The sequence below is a fragment of the Volvox carteri genome (assembly GCF_000143455.1).
Source record: "Volvox carteri f. nagariensis unplaced genomic scaffold VOLCAscaffold_86, whole genome shotgun sequence".
NCBI lineage: Eukaryota > Viridiplantae > Chlorophyta > Chlorophyceae > Chlamydomonadales > Volvocaceae > Volvox > Volvox carteri.
The window spans coordinates 161237-174423 of NW_003307629.1; the positions used below are offsets into that span (position 1 = coordinate 161237).

General features: G+C 57.1%; 3 protein-coding genes across 3 annotated transcripts in view; 2 read left to right on the forward strand and 1 right to left on the reverse strand.

The window, feature by feature from the left end:
- The window catches only part of VOLCADRAFT_69078 (uncharacterized protein), a gene marked incomplete at both ends in the record, with an annotated part of 2636 nt that extends 849 nt beyond the window's left edge, over positions 1 to 1787 (forward strand). Inside the window, 3 exons of the mRNA XM_002958092.1 lie at positions 329 to 712; positions 1105 to 1174; positions 1522 to 1787. Of these exons, the coding sequence (XP_002958138.1) occupies positions 329 to 712; positions 1105 to 1174; positions 1522 to 1787 (720 nt within the window). The remainder of the gene's footprint in view (positions 1 to 328; positions 713 to 1104; positions 1175 to 1521) is intronic.
- A 4271-nt stretch (positions 1788 to 6058) lies between these two features.
- On the reverse strand, positions 6059 to 8275 carry VOLCADRAFT_99349 (uncharacterized protein; the record flags this gene model as incomplete). The annotated part of the gene is made up of 5 exons (XM_002958122.1): positions 6059 to 6139; positions 6560 to 6636; positions 7115 to 7187; positions 7524 to 7633; positions 8146 to 8275. 5 exons carry the CDS (start codon positions 8273 to 8275, stop codon positions 6059 to 6061), a joined length of 471 nt encoding a protein of 156 aa, XP_002958168.1.
- A 384-nt stretch (positions 8276 to 8659) lies between these two features.
- VOLCADRAFT_84359 (uncharacterized protein) lies at positions 8660 to 13121 on the forward strand (the record flags this gene model as incomplete). Its single annotated transcript, XM_002958093.1, has 9 exons — positions 8660 to 8822; positions 8900 to 9025; positions 9292 to 9369; positions 10036 to 10070; positions 10409 to 10500; positions 10641 to 10810; positions 11298 to 11397; positions 11670 to 11989; positions 12900 to 13121. The coding sequence occupies exons 1-9, from the start codon at positions 8703 to 8705 to the stop codon at positions 13119 to 13121; spliced, it is 1263 nt and encodes a 420-aa protein (XP_002958139.1). The 5' UTR covers positions 8660 to 8702.
- Positions 13122 to 13187: the final 66 nt, after the last annotated feature.

Here is a 13187-nt window from a genome sequence, read left to right on the forward strand (position 1 = left end):
TCCACGTCTGGCTCAATGTGCTGGCGGAGCTGACTCGCTTCGGAGACAGGGAGTTCTACAAGGCGAGGGGGCGGAGGAGGAGGGGGAGGGGAAGGAGGGAAATTGTATGCCAAGGAGGAAGAGGAGGAGGAAGGGGGATGAAACTGCCCACGCAAAAGCTCATGGCTGCTGAGGAGGAGAGTAATGGAGGCGGAGGGGCGGACTGGGGGCCACGATCCAGATCTGGGTTCTGGGGGGGGAGGAGGGGAGGATGAGGAATGGCGTGCAGGTACCCGGAGCCGTCAGGAGGCGGCCCTGAGGGGGGGGGAGGCCCTGAAGGGGCCGAGAGACCTTCCTCTGGCTGGTCTCTGTTGCTTCTTGCGCCCGGGTGTGCTTAGTGCTTGCGCCACCTTGCGCCACACGACGCCTTTCTTATCCATATCCCCACCACAACCACCGCAACCGCCACAGCCACCACAACCACCGTAACCACCACAACCACTACCAGGATTGGTGGAATGCCGCTACGGTAGGCGAGTACTGGAAGCTGTGGAACATGCCCGTTCACAAGTGGTTGCTGCGGCACGTGTACTTCCCCGCCATCCGCGCCGGGACCTCCCGCTTCAACGCCATCCTGCTGACCTTCTTCGTGTCGGCTGTGTTCCATGAGCTCATCCTGGGGGTGCCGCTGCACTTGGTGCGGCTGTGGGCCTTTGGCGGCATCATGTTCCAAGTGAGCTGGTCCAGGGGGAAGGGGGACAAAACTAGAGCTCTTGTGTAGATATGGGGCGTCGGTGGCTAACCCCCGTGGTTTTGGGTGTTAGGAAGGTTGTAGCGGGTGCGGGGATTTCGGGTATTGGGGGGGGAAAGGGCTTTAGGAAAGGCAAGCGGGTGGAGGGGCTTTTGATGGGAGGGTGTGCCAGGAGCGTGTTGCCTTTTGCCTTGCGTCGGCTTTGTGGGGGGTGTGGTGAACAGGACGGAACGATGAGGATTGTGGCAGCGATTGCAACCGTTCCCCTCTCGCCCCCCTGTTCCCCGTGAGCCTGACACCAACACTATTCCTGACTTTGTTCCCCCCGCGGCCTCCCCGAAGCGTTCTTTCCTTCCTCCCCGCGCCGTGTGCAGGTGCCCCTCATCCTGGCCACCGAGACCTTGAGAAAGCAACTGAGGCGGGATGAACTGGGTGAGAGCGCGCGTGTGTGTGCATATGTCTGTGCGTATGTCTGTGCGTATGTTTGGAGATGTGCGATGTGCTACCGGAGAGCGGAAGCGAACTGCGAATAATGCCGAACAACAGAGTTGTGTTGTGTTGTGTTGTGTAGACATGCGGTCGGTTGACGGTTGGTTGTCATTGTTCGAGCCGGCGCAAGATGGAATACTAGCGGACTGGGAGGAGCAGGAGGCTGCTGGATGCCGCGGTTTTGCTAACGTTCTGTATTTTGCCTTTGAACCCTGCTACCCTTTTACCATCCTTGCTTCTTTGCCGCCGCAACCGTCGACGCCATAACCACCATCGTGGTCGCCAACCTACTTTCCGGACAGGCAACTACATCTTCTGGATTGCGTTCTGCGTCGTCGGTCAGCCCGTGTCCGTACTGCTGTACTACCATGATTACGTGGTGGGCATAAGGCCCGCGTTGCTGGCTCTGCGAGCTGCCGCAGCCGGCGGCGGCGGCGCAGCCGCGGTGGCTGCATCAGCCGCTTCCGCGGGCTTCGACCCGCTTTTGCCGAACGTGTCGGGGGCCTTAGCAGCCGCTGGCAATGCGACCCTGGGAATAGCGGCTTCCGGGACGGGCAGTATATTGTAGCTCAGGAGCGGGAACGGCGGCGATGGCAGCGGTGTTGTTAGCGCTGGCAGGAGCGGCGGTGTCCATGGCAAACGAAGCTTCGGGAGGAGAGATTGACTTATTCTCACGGTGAACGACAGACTGTGGATGGGAAGGTTTGAAACGGCGATAACCTAATGGATGGCGAATGGACACCGTAGCGGAATGGGAAGGACATTTTCTAAGCGTCGAATGTGTGCGAAGACAGCGGTGACATGGAGAGAGCACGGAGGAGGAGGAGGAGGGGATGGGGGGGCCGGGCAGGCTGACATTGTTTGCCGGTGGGGCTGCAGCGGCAGGTGGTGGTGGTGATGGTGGTGGTGATGGTGTGGTGATGGTGGTGGTGATGGTGGTGGTGGTGATGGTGATGGCGGTGTTCCACCAGCGCGCAGGTGTGCAACGGTATAGGGGGAAGCATAACGCCCCGCGCATGAGAGCAGAAGATTTTTGTTGATGCATACGCCTCAGGAGGGGGTGAGGAGGCCGGCCATCCTAAGGCAGCACGGATGGTCGGTTGGGTAGTTAGGTGGTTGCTGTGGTTGTTGGACAACAGGGGTCAGCGAAGCTACTATTATACCAGGGGATGAAGGTCTCCTCCCCGTCTTCAGTGATGTCATGACAGTCCTCCGTAGTTGAGTACTTGGCGGCAAATGGCACACAACATATCTTGCGGCCACCGTCGCGTGCAGGGCACAAGCATAGACTCAATAGATGTCACAGTATAATTTTTGTGCAGGTTTGGATTTGATGTGCATCTAGATTGTCCGCAAAAGCTTGGGTGAAGAGTGACAAGGAGGTGATGGTGGAGGAGCCGATATGGCTCTCGTCATGAAGCAAAAGGGGATGGTTATCGTACCGAAGATGTGTACATAATTATATATCTGTTTTCCGTCAGGTAAGGCAGGCAGGTAAGGCTGGGTGCTGCAGCCGGCTCATGGGATCAAAGAGCGGCGCTTGCAATGGAGGACACACAAATCAGAGAGGAGGTACGGCAAAGGAGGTGCGTCCAGGATTTCTCTCTGTGGCCGGACGCTTTGCAATGTGGGGAATCGGTCGCGGTGGAGAAGCCTCTCCAATGGCGTGGACGATTCTTGGAGCATTCCTATTTTTGTTTTGCCGTCTGACGTACTAAGCGACGAAGTACTACGGCAGCGCTCAGGATTTGAGGAGTGATGTAGCTGTGGCCAGGCAGCTGTTGCACGTGCCGTACGAGCGCCAGGTTCAGCTATGTGGCTTGAGAGTATAGTGCAGTTAAGGAAAAGAGATGTTTTTGAGGATGTAGCCGGAGGATTCGAGGTTCGATGGTGGCGGCGGAGCTGCGGCCTTCTTCGCCGTCGCGTTGCTTTGTGATCGCCGTCGTATTGCTTCCCCTGCATCCCATCTCTGATGTTTGTAGTGCCCTGCGGCACGATGCACGTGATGAATTTGGTTGTATGCGTGTGCATGAAAAAGCGATCATGCTGCTTTGTGAGCAGGATACATAACGTCGGGAAAAATAGCGTAACCGGCAATATCTGTTGGAATTGGAGATGTATGGATAATATGTCGAGTGATCTAGCAGTCTTCCATCGTCATTAGCTAATAGCGAATGCACGATGAGATGAAGGTATCCAATGATACCTACAGGTACCTTTACAATGCTATCGACAACAGAAAACGAAATACATGGCAAACAACAAGTTTACGAGGAACGACAAGGGCACGTGATTAAGTGTGAGCTATACAAAAGTGTGTATGCGGGATTGTTTGTACGGCAAGCCAATACATTGCAACGCGCCTACCCGACAACACAAGGCTAGTAGCACGACAAGATGATCGTACCTACTTCGTCAACTACACTACATACACAAGATCTGTTCTTGAGCCTCCATACTTAAGAGTTCAGCCAACCCTGTAAGCATCGCGTAGTGATTCACCGTGACACTGTGAGATGCCGGGTACAGATTAGCAACAAGCAAACAAGCGACATAGACATCCTCCTCCTCTCCTTCAATCAAATTCCAGCAAGGGTAAAAGAAATCGACCGACCTGTGTGAGAGTATCCGCTCCACCGGCTCCATCCCTCTCTACCCTTTCACATACTTGGAGTAAGTAAGGCGGGCCCCAGGGCCCCAGGGCGTCTGCCCCAGTTGTCCCGCGGCAGCAGCCGCGGTGTACCTACAGCCAGCTTGCTCTTCACAGCTATAGCCGCCATTCGGAAACGTAGCCACGGTTGCAGGAGGCGCACCGGTCCGACCCCCTCTCCCCACCACACACACAAAGCAGCCGAACGGCGCATTGGACAGCCTGCAGTGGGCCGCCTCTATCCGGTCCTCGCGCACTCCCGAAGAGATGTACAGCTGAGCGCGCCCTGGGCCCCACACTACCATGCACACCCACCCACCAACAAATCGGCCACAGCGAAGCTTCCTTCAATCCAGCGCGTAGCACAGTGCAATGCATAAAACAACAGCAGGTCAAGCAGCAGCCGCAGCAGTATAACTCGAAATGGCGCCAAAAAACATCGGGGCCCAGACCGCCATAACCACCACCCCATCCACAACGCCCTCGCAATAACCTCGGTTCCAGTGATACACATACATACACACATACACACGCACACGTGCGCGTACAAGTACAACCACCCCTCGAGACCGAGCCCCCTTACGAATGTCATGAATTGCCCCCACATACCCGACTCTTTCTAGAGAGCAGAGGCAACAAAGCTCCCACAAGGCCAGCACAAGGAGCCATGAACCCCATCCCAACGGATCTCCCGCAACGGGGTGAGCTGCCAGGGCGATCAGCCGTCCCCGTAACAAGACCATTTCCACGTAATGCAGGGCCAATAGTAAATATACACGAGGCCTCGCTAGGAGCTGCAAATTCCCACCTCTAGCGGGTATGGATCCATATCCATGGGGAGATGGGTGCAAAAGACCACGCAAACGTACGATGAAAAGATAATGCCGTAGCAATGGACGACACAGGCGCGGAAAGTCTGGAGATGGTCGCACCAGCATGTTAGTCGCCCCGCCCGCCTCCGACCTTCATGGCTCTTCATATCTCCCTTACCATCTGCGGTGCCCATGCGGTTGCACACGAGAGGTCGCAGGGCAGCCCACGAATGCCGCCGGGTCGCCGTGCAATATAATATACAGTGACGTCATGCAACTTCGGGAGGAGCTATGTCTGTCCATCTACCTCCACTCCACCTCAAGGCTCAATGCATGACTCCCCCGAACGAGATATGGCGGAGCCCGGCACACGCCAAGACAAATGATAACGAGGCAAGCAGGGAACAAGGCAAGCAACCGAAGGCAAGCAACCTAAACCCACCATCACAGCAGCGGTGGCATGTGTCCGGAGGACCAACTGCCTCCGGGTTGGCAATTAATTAACGCAAAGGACGCGGTCAGATGTGAAAACGTCTCACTGTCGCGCTGTTGCAAATGCCGCCAACACACAAACAGCAGCTAGTCAGCACGAAACACAGCTATGCAATTACGATAAATTGCGTTGCGAAGCGCGCAGCATTCCCCCCACTGCAGCCAGCCAGGCGCAAGCTTTCCTTGCCTTCCTTGCGACACACAACACACAACCGAGCCTCCCACCTCACAAGCAACCCCCTACAAGGCCTCTGCATAAACACAACACAAAAAGCCTCACCAGGACGTTTTGCTGTGTACCCTCTATCCCCCATTCCTCAGCCCCCCACTACAGCGTTGCCGCAATACCCGAAACATCCAGATCCCCCCCCGTGGAACACAAAACAATATGTCTTTGTCCTCCTCCCATGCCTGCCTTCACCTGACACGTTCTTCCAATCAATGCCCCGCCGTACGCACGCATGCACACATGCGTGAGAACTTTTGGGTTGCCACCCGCCGTTTACAACGTACAATGTGACAATGTGACCACGAAGCAGCAGCAACAGCCGCAGCCTCCGTCGGCCTACCGCCCGGCTTCCAGCGGCAACACTGTCGCCACCAACCACATCCATATCTCTCCCATGGGGCGTCTTCCCCGTCTTTTGACACACACTCCTGTACAGATCCGTCCCACTGTACAGATCCGTCGGGGGGAAACGGAGGTCCATCTTCCGTGCTGGTTTTGTGGGGCTGTGCGATTCACTCCTGCCGAAGAAAGAGAGAAGCCCACCCGTCTACCATCTTTCCGCTTGATACGTTTTACACTCCCGATATGCATCTTTAGCGGGTGACAAGTAGGGGAGAGTCACAAAGCTCCATAGGGCGGTTGTGTGCGGTCATGGTTCATGGCAGCAGGTCCGTGTCGGAGGGCAGCCAAGTGGCTCGGAAGCCAGTGCCCCTGCAGCGGTCACATTGAAGGTAGCCCTGCGCGGAAGGGGGAGGGGAGGGTGCGCGAGCGCAAGCGTAATTCTCAGTGAATCGGAGGTGACCCGGGGGTTGTTGGACATACAGCGACCCCCGTCGCACACGTGCACACACAGGAGTGCGACGTAGTGGGGCAGATGACCGCGGAAAAGACGACACAGAAGCAGCCCAATAACACCAGATAGCATGGACTGCGCATGGAACACAGGAAGGTCTCAATCAAAGCGGCGCCCTCGGGAGGTGCCCCATGCGGTGGCGGCTTCCGGGAGGTGAGCAGAAGGGCAACACGGCGGGCAAGACGAGGTCAAAGAGTCGTTGACCATAGCTCCATACAAAGCATGCACACGCGCACACAGGCGGCACTTCCCAACGGGGTACGAACCGCATGAACGGCATATGCGTTGGTTGTCACAGGCGCACCTTTCCTTTGCAGACCGGGCAGTTGTTGGTGTGAGTCGGCGTGCTTGGAAACACTTGGCTGCCCACCATGAGGTAGCCTGAAAGCCAGAAGTGGAGGAAGGGGTAAGGATTGTATGGTGATGATGATGATGATGATGATGATGATGATGATGATGATAATAAAATGCAGAATGAGCTGCTGACACCAAAAACACCTACCACAGCACGACCAAGCCGGGGTGAGAAAAAGAGTGGAGGGGAGCCCAGCAGGTGCTGCCAACAGCTGGGGCAAGGACCTGTGCCACCTATGGCCCGTGGGTCTCCCTCCCGTTCACAGCTCTGCCCCGCTGGCCCTCAGGTCTGCAGCGACACCCGGGTCTGCACAAGGCCCACTGGGCCCTTGTCGCCACTAGCACCAGGTGCGAGAGGATAGCTGCTCACCCGTCCTAACCTTACCCATCTCGACCCGTCAACAACCCGATTGCACCCGTCGCGGCTTAGACTCCACCTCTACCGGCACCTGCACCGACCCGACACAGCACGTGTACTGTACAATCCACAGTGGGTCGCGCTCACCTGTCCCATGGCACCAGTGGCACTCCGCCTCCTTGCGCCCCTTGCAGCAGTCGCAGGTCGTAGGCCTCCCGGGCTGTGTAGTCGGTTGATCGGTTTGTCAAACGGGACGCAGCAGCAAGTGGCGTCACAGGCCCGAGTGGGTGGGTGAATGGCGGAGCTAACGAGCCGTACTTAAAGGAAGCAACGCAGGGCGGCGGCATGGTGTGCCCAACAGTGCACCAGAGGGGCGTCCTTGAGAATGAAAACAGTGGCTTCCCCATGTGGCTCTCCCTTACCCAACATTCACTCAGGGGTTTATACGTGTCCAGCGCGCCTCTTATCGCCACGTCCTCCCCTATCAGTGAGAATGCATCCCCTCGATGTTTTTGACGCAGTACTAAGGGAGACGCGTCGACGCCTTCTTCCTTACCCTGTTGATTTTCCACGCCAGCTCAAAGTGCTGCGCCAGCTTCTTGAGGCGCTGTGGGTCGGCCACTGTTTGCAATTCATTTGCCAAGTCACCATCCAGCTCATCCTCGCCTAAGGGTAGAACAGCGTTGACGAAGCCGATACAGGCGGGTTGGCAAAAGCAGAATTGTGTCGGCCAGAGAAGGCTGAGGATTGCCGTAAGCGAAACCGAAAGCTATGCAATCAATTGCGTCATCAGCACAAAGAAGCAGTGCACAGCCAAAACCTAGCTGTTGGCCCGACAATCCCATGTGCGAAGAGCGTTATGACGTCACCCTAGCCGCTTACTGTCCAACCCGAGACGTGAAAACGTGCTCTTACACTCAGCCTATGCCCTGAGGGTAGCAGCAACCAACGACGATTTAAGTCCCGGCACCACAGTTGCCTGTTAAGCACCGGAAGCTGCATATGAGCGATGACAGCAAACCAGCAACTGATGCGGATTATAAGCACCTATAAGCGTCTGTGTCCTCTAGTCAAAACCTGACGGCCCGGAGGGGCCCAGACAATGACTAGGTCCACCATCTCCCGCATGTGCCTTAAATCAGATGGCCTGGCGTCTGTTTGCTAAATCACTGACTTACTATCAAAGCTTTGGCGAAGGGTGTCCTTGCTCTTGGCACGTTGGCAAATTGCTCTCGGTTTCGAGGGGCATGCCAACACTGCAGCTCTGCAAGAGACCAAGCCAGCTGCAAGATGCCCGCCTGTAAGCATGCCACATGGCCTTGCCGTATGAAGCCGAACAGACGCACACATGGCTAGGTATGACGTTGGAGGGAAACGTTGAACCAGTGACCCTATATCATCAACTATATATATGAGCAACTACCAAACATTGACCAAAACGGTACTGTCAAGAGAATACTATGTTCCGGAAGGGGTCGACTGGCAAGGACAGTATTCGGATATTCGGATATTCTGGGACATGTATTTAGCGTATTAACAAAATTACCCCTGCCTATGCATTGAGTTGTTTAGCATCTTTCCGCGTCGGAATCCCGCTGCAGGATCCAAACGTGCCGTACCTCGTGTTGCACTCGTCGTTGGACCTCTGCCTTCTCTGCATCCACATCAAATCGGAAGGCTTCTTTTTGAGGAAACTGCGTGAAGGGTTTCGGTCGGACTTGACAGCTACTTACCGATGCGACGCGTGCCCATTACCAAACCGTTTGGAACTGGGCTAGCCGTTAAGGCAGCACGATTTCCGCTATGTCACCCAGCTAGTATGGCGGTTAGAGCCAGCGCCGCTGCATCTTTTCAGGTGGCCTTGCCTAGCCTCATTGACTCAACGTCAGTCTCTTCTCTCAACCAAAGCCCCCTTACAAATGTTGTTAGCAGGGGTGCTATCAGCCTCTCGCTCAGCAGATCAAGATCGTGGGTATGGGCAGCTGCGGCGTGGACTACCTGGCTTCGGTGGCATCTTTCCCCCGGCCTGACGAGAAGCTGCGAACAGAGAAGCTTGAGGTCTGTGGTGCCACCACGAAAAACTATCTTAGGGTGCCTAACCTAAACAGCTTGGCGCATTCTGGTTGAAATTAAAGTGGGTCGTAAGGCACAGCAGGACAGCAAAACAGCTCGCTATTGACCACATCGCACACCACGACAAGCCCCTCTTATTATATTCGGCTCCCGTTTTCTTTCCGAAGCTTTCCAACCCCCGCATCGCGCGCTCCCCATCTGCATTTTCTCCCATAAAAAAATTCATTCTTGCTCTGGTACCACCCCCCCAGACCCAAGGCGGTGGCAACTGCGCTAACGCGCTGACCGCCGCGGCTCGCCTGGGCCTCTCACCCTCCCTGGTCACCAAGGTGCGGCCCCTCTCATCCCCTGCCGTTCTCCCTGTTTTATGTGTGTGTGGGGGGGGGGAGGGGGAGGAAGGATAGAGGGGAGCTAGTAACATGAGATGCTCTGATGCCCAAAGACGCAGTCCAGGTAATGCGCACAGTTTCTTCAATGACAATAAAGTTATTGTCAACGATTTACAATCCGCCTATCCGGTGTTGGCGTCTGATGTCGTGCGTGTACAAAGTCACCCTTTAGCTCAAAGTGAAGCCGCTTATCGCACCGCTCGGGGGACTGTCACTTGCTGCAATCTTAATGCGGTATGGACCACATGGAAGGCGAGGGAAAAGGACGAACCAGCGCCGATGTGAAGCCATGTGAAGCGCTTAGGCTCCAAGGGAACGGAGAACAGCTCTCACCGCCCTGATCTAAAGAACACCGTATTTGCGGTGACGCAGGGTGGGGGTTCGGGGAAGGGGCCGCAGAGGGGCCGCAAAGGGGTACCCCGTAAACAAGTCCTCGGCAAACCTCCACAGATTACATTCCTCTTCACGCCCGTCTCTCTCTCTATGTATAGCTCTAGCTCTTTTCCGCTCTCGTTCTACCCCCTCCCTTGTTCACGGTGTTGTGTTGGCGTGCTTGCCCCCCCTCCACCCCGGGCTCCCGGCCCCCTTCTTCCCGGGTCATCGTAGATTGGCAGTGACGGCCTGGGAGACGGCATCATCAGGTGTGTCTGTCTGTGTGTCTGTCTGTCTGTGTGTCTCTCCGTTTGTCTGTCTGTGTCTGTCAGTTTGTCTGTGTGTCTGTCTGTCTGTGTCTTTCCGTCTGTGTGTCTGTCTGTCTGTCCCACATGTGCCTGTGCTTCTAATGTGAGTGCCGTGCTTTCTAGTCGCCGTAACCGATGTTTTGTTTCCTCTGAGCCGGCACCGGGCTCACCTCTCCCTCATCGTCCATCCATCCGTTCCCCCCTCTCTCTTTCCTTGGCAGCAGCTTCACTCGCTCGTGGTTCGTCTTTTCCCCCCTCTCCCTCTTTCCTCCCCCCACTCCCTCCCTCTTCATGTACAGCGAGCTCCTCCGCGATGGGATTGACACCACCCACGTGCTACGGGCCGAGGGCCACCCTTCGCCCTTCACCTACATCATCGTCGACCGACAAGGTACGGCAGTACGACACTTGCCAGCTGTACGGCAGGCAATGGCGGTACCCATGAGGCATCTTCAGACGTGCTAGCGCTCCGCTGATGCTGCTGGCACGTGCGTGTGTTCTGTGTTTTTCGTCGCGTTGGTCGGTACACAGGTGGAACCCGTACCTGTATCCATACTCCCGGAGCACCCCTGGAGCCGTACGAAATGGACGAGCAGCGCTTGACTGCCGTACTGGAGGGTGCAATGTTGGTGTACTTCGACGGGCGGCTGACGGAGGCAGCTGTTTTGCTGGCACGGGCGGCACGTGCGAGGGGCATTCCGGTGGGTGGCCGCCCAGAGGGGGAACTATTTCCCGATTTGAGGGTTTCCTAACTAGGAAACGGGATTGTCTAGGTTGCCTGATTAGGGTTGGCAAGGTGGCGCGGGATTCCCATTTTCGAAGTGTACGTAGTCTTAGTCAGCTGCCACGGGGTTGTCATATAACAAACAAGGAGATGTTATCGGGTTTATAATACTTTTCTTGGGCGTTACTGGGTTACTTACATGGCTTTTGGATAGCGAGGTGGTGATGGGTAGCTGCATCATCTGGTGCTGTCTGACGAGCCAGCCGGCTAGCTTCATGGTTATGGCACCGCCCCTGGGCCATGGCCATTCGATTGGCCCCCCTCCTGGCTGTCCTTGCTGCCGTCGTGATGGCTATCTGTCCGTCCGTACCTGTACTACACCACCTTACGCCACCCCATCGTTCTGGGCCTTCTGCTGTCCGTATGATACATGTCGCCGTACACATGTCGTACGGTACGTGCAGGTTCTCGTTGAGGCCGAGCGGTTGCGTCCCTCCCTGGAGGCCTTATTGTCTGAGGCGGATTTTGTGGTCACCTCGGCTCATTTCCCCCAGGACTGGACAGGTGTGTATGCGTGTGTGTGTATGTCGTAGCGAGTAGCGAGGTCGGGGATGGTCGGGGAGGGGACTCGGACGGCTGTACGAGAGGCGCACTGAGCGAGGGGCATTGCCGCACGCACACCCACCCACACACACATACGCCCTCGCACGTTTACATTCGTTTCCAATCGTTCGCGTTCTGGGCCCCCACGGCCACCTTCACGGCCACCACCACGGCCACCACCACCTCCACCGCCACCTCCACCACCGCCACCGCTGCACATGTGGAGCCTTCAGGCGAGGTGGGTCTGGCGGACGCCATCCTCGCCACGGCGGAGCGACTGCCCGCCGCCCGCTGGGTCATCACCACGCTGGGCAGCCGGGGGGCGGTGCTGCTGGAGCGGCCGCCGACCCGCAATCGGGAGGGCGGTGACCCGCGGGTCAGTCAGGAGGAGCCACGAGCAGCCACCTTGGACGAGGTGATGGTGGGGGAGCTGGGGCCGCAGCTGGAGGAGGCGGTGAAGAAAAGGAAGGCAGAGAGGGAGGAGAGGCCGGTGTGTGTGAGCGCGTCTGGCGTGGGGATCGGCGCGGGGGCGGTTGTGGCGACGGAGGACTTCGTGCGGCTAACCTACACATCGGCAAGGTGAGTGGGCGGGTGCCCGGCTTTGAACCCTTGTACGACAGGGGCATGTACGACATGCATCGGGTGTTTTATTGCACAAAAATCGCAGATGTGTAGATGGAGGCGCAGGTCGTATAAGAGACCCGACGGCCGAACCGCAGGACGTCTATCTGTCCATCGCTCTGTCCGCATGTCCGTCCGCGCTCTCGCGGCATTGCGCCGCCCACCCGTGCGTCGGTCTGTTTGTCTGTCCGTCCCGCGTAGGGACCCCTCCCAGGCCGCTCGGCAGGCGCTGGCGGCGGCTCACCGCGCGGCAGCTCTCAATGGGGATGCTGGCCAGGCAGACAGGTACCGAGGCTCCGCTGCGCCGGCGGGCAATGGCGGCGTTGGTGGCTGCGATGGCGGTACGACGGCTGTTGCAGCCGCCGCCTCGACACCCGGCTTGGTGTGTCGAGTGACGCTCGCTTCCATTGCGGATTTGCCCAAGGTATGCGTTCTGCTCGATTGCAATTCAGCTGTGGTTCGGATTGTAGCAATTTTGGTGCTGGTGCTGCTGTCGGTGTTGGTGTTGGTGGGGTGTGTGTGCAGAGTGCGAGGGGATGGGGAAGGAGAGGAAGGAGGGGGGAGGTGAAACACATGGTGGCGAGTAGCAGGAGGGACGCTCGAGCTCACGCTTGGTGGAGGAGTGGATCGCTGCTGTGTTTTGTTGCTGTCGTACACCTGCTGTCATACACGTTGCCACGCGATACATCACGGACAGCCCCTTTCACTTCTTTTTCACTCGCCCGCCTCTTCCTCCCCCTGAATGCGCTTTGGTGACACATCACATACATACATACATACATACATACATACATACATACATACATACATACATACATACATACATACATACATACACGCAGGACGCGGTAGTTGACACGACTGGTGCTGGTGACTCGTTCATCGGCAGCGTGCTGTACGGCCTCTGTACTGGGCTGCCGCTACCGTCGACCCTCCGGCTGGCGGCAGTGGTGGCGGCGTGCAAATGTACGGCACTTGGGGCACGTCCCGGCCTGCCCACGAGATCTCAGTTGGTTCCGGAGCTGCTGCATCCTGAGTCCACATCCATACCCGTAATGGCCTAGGCGCGGGCCGGCGCAGGCAGCAGCATGTGTTGCTTGACTTGGCAGCGGAGGACGGATCAGGACAAC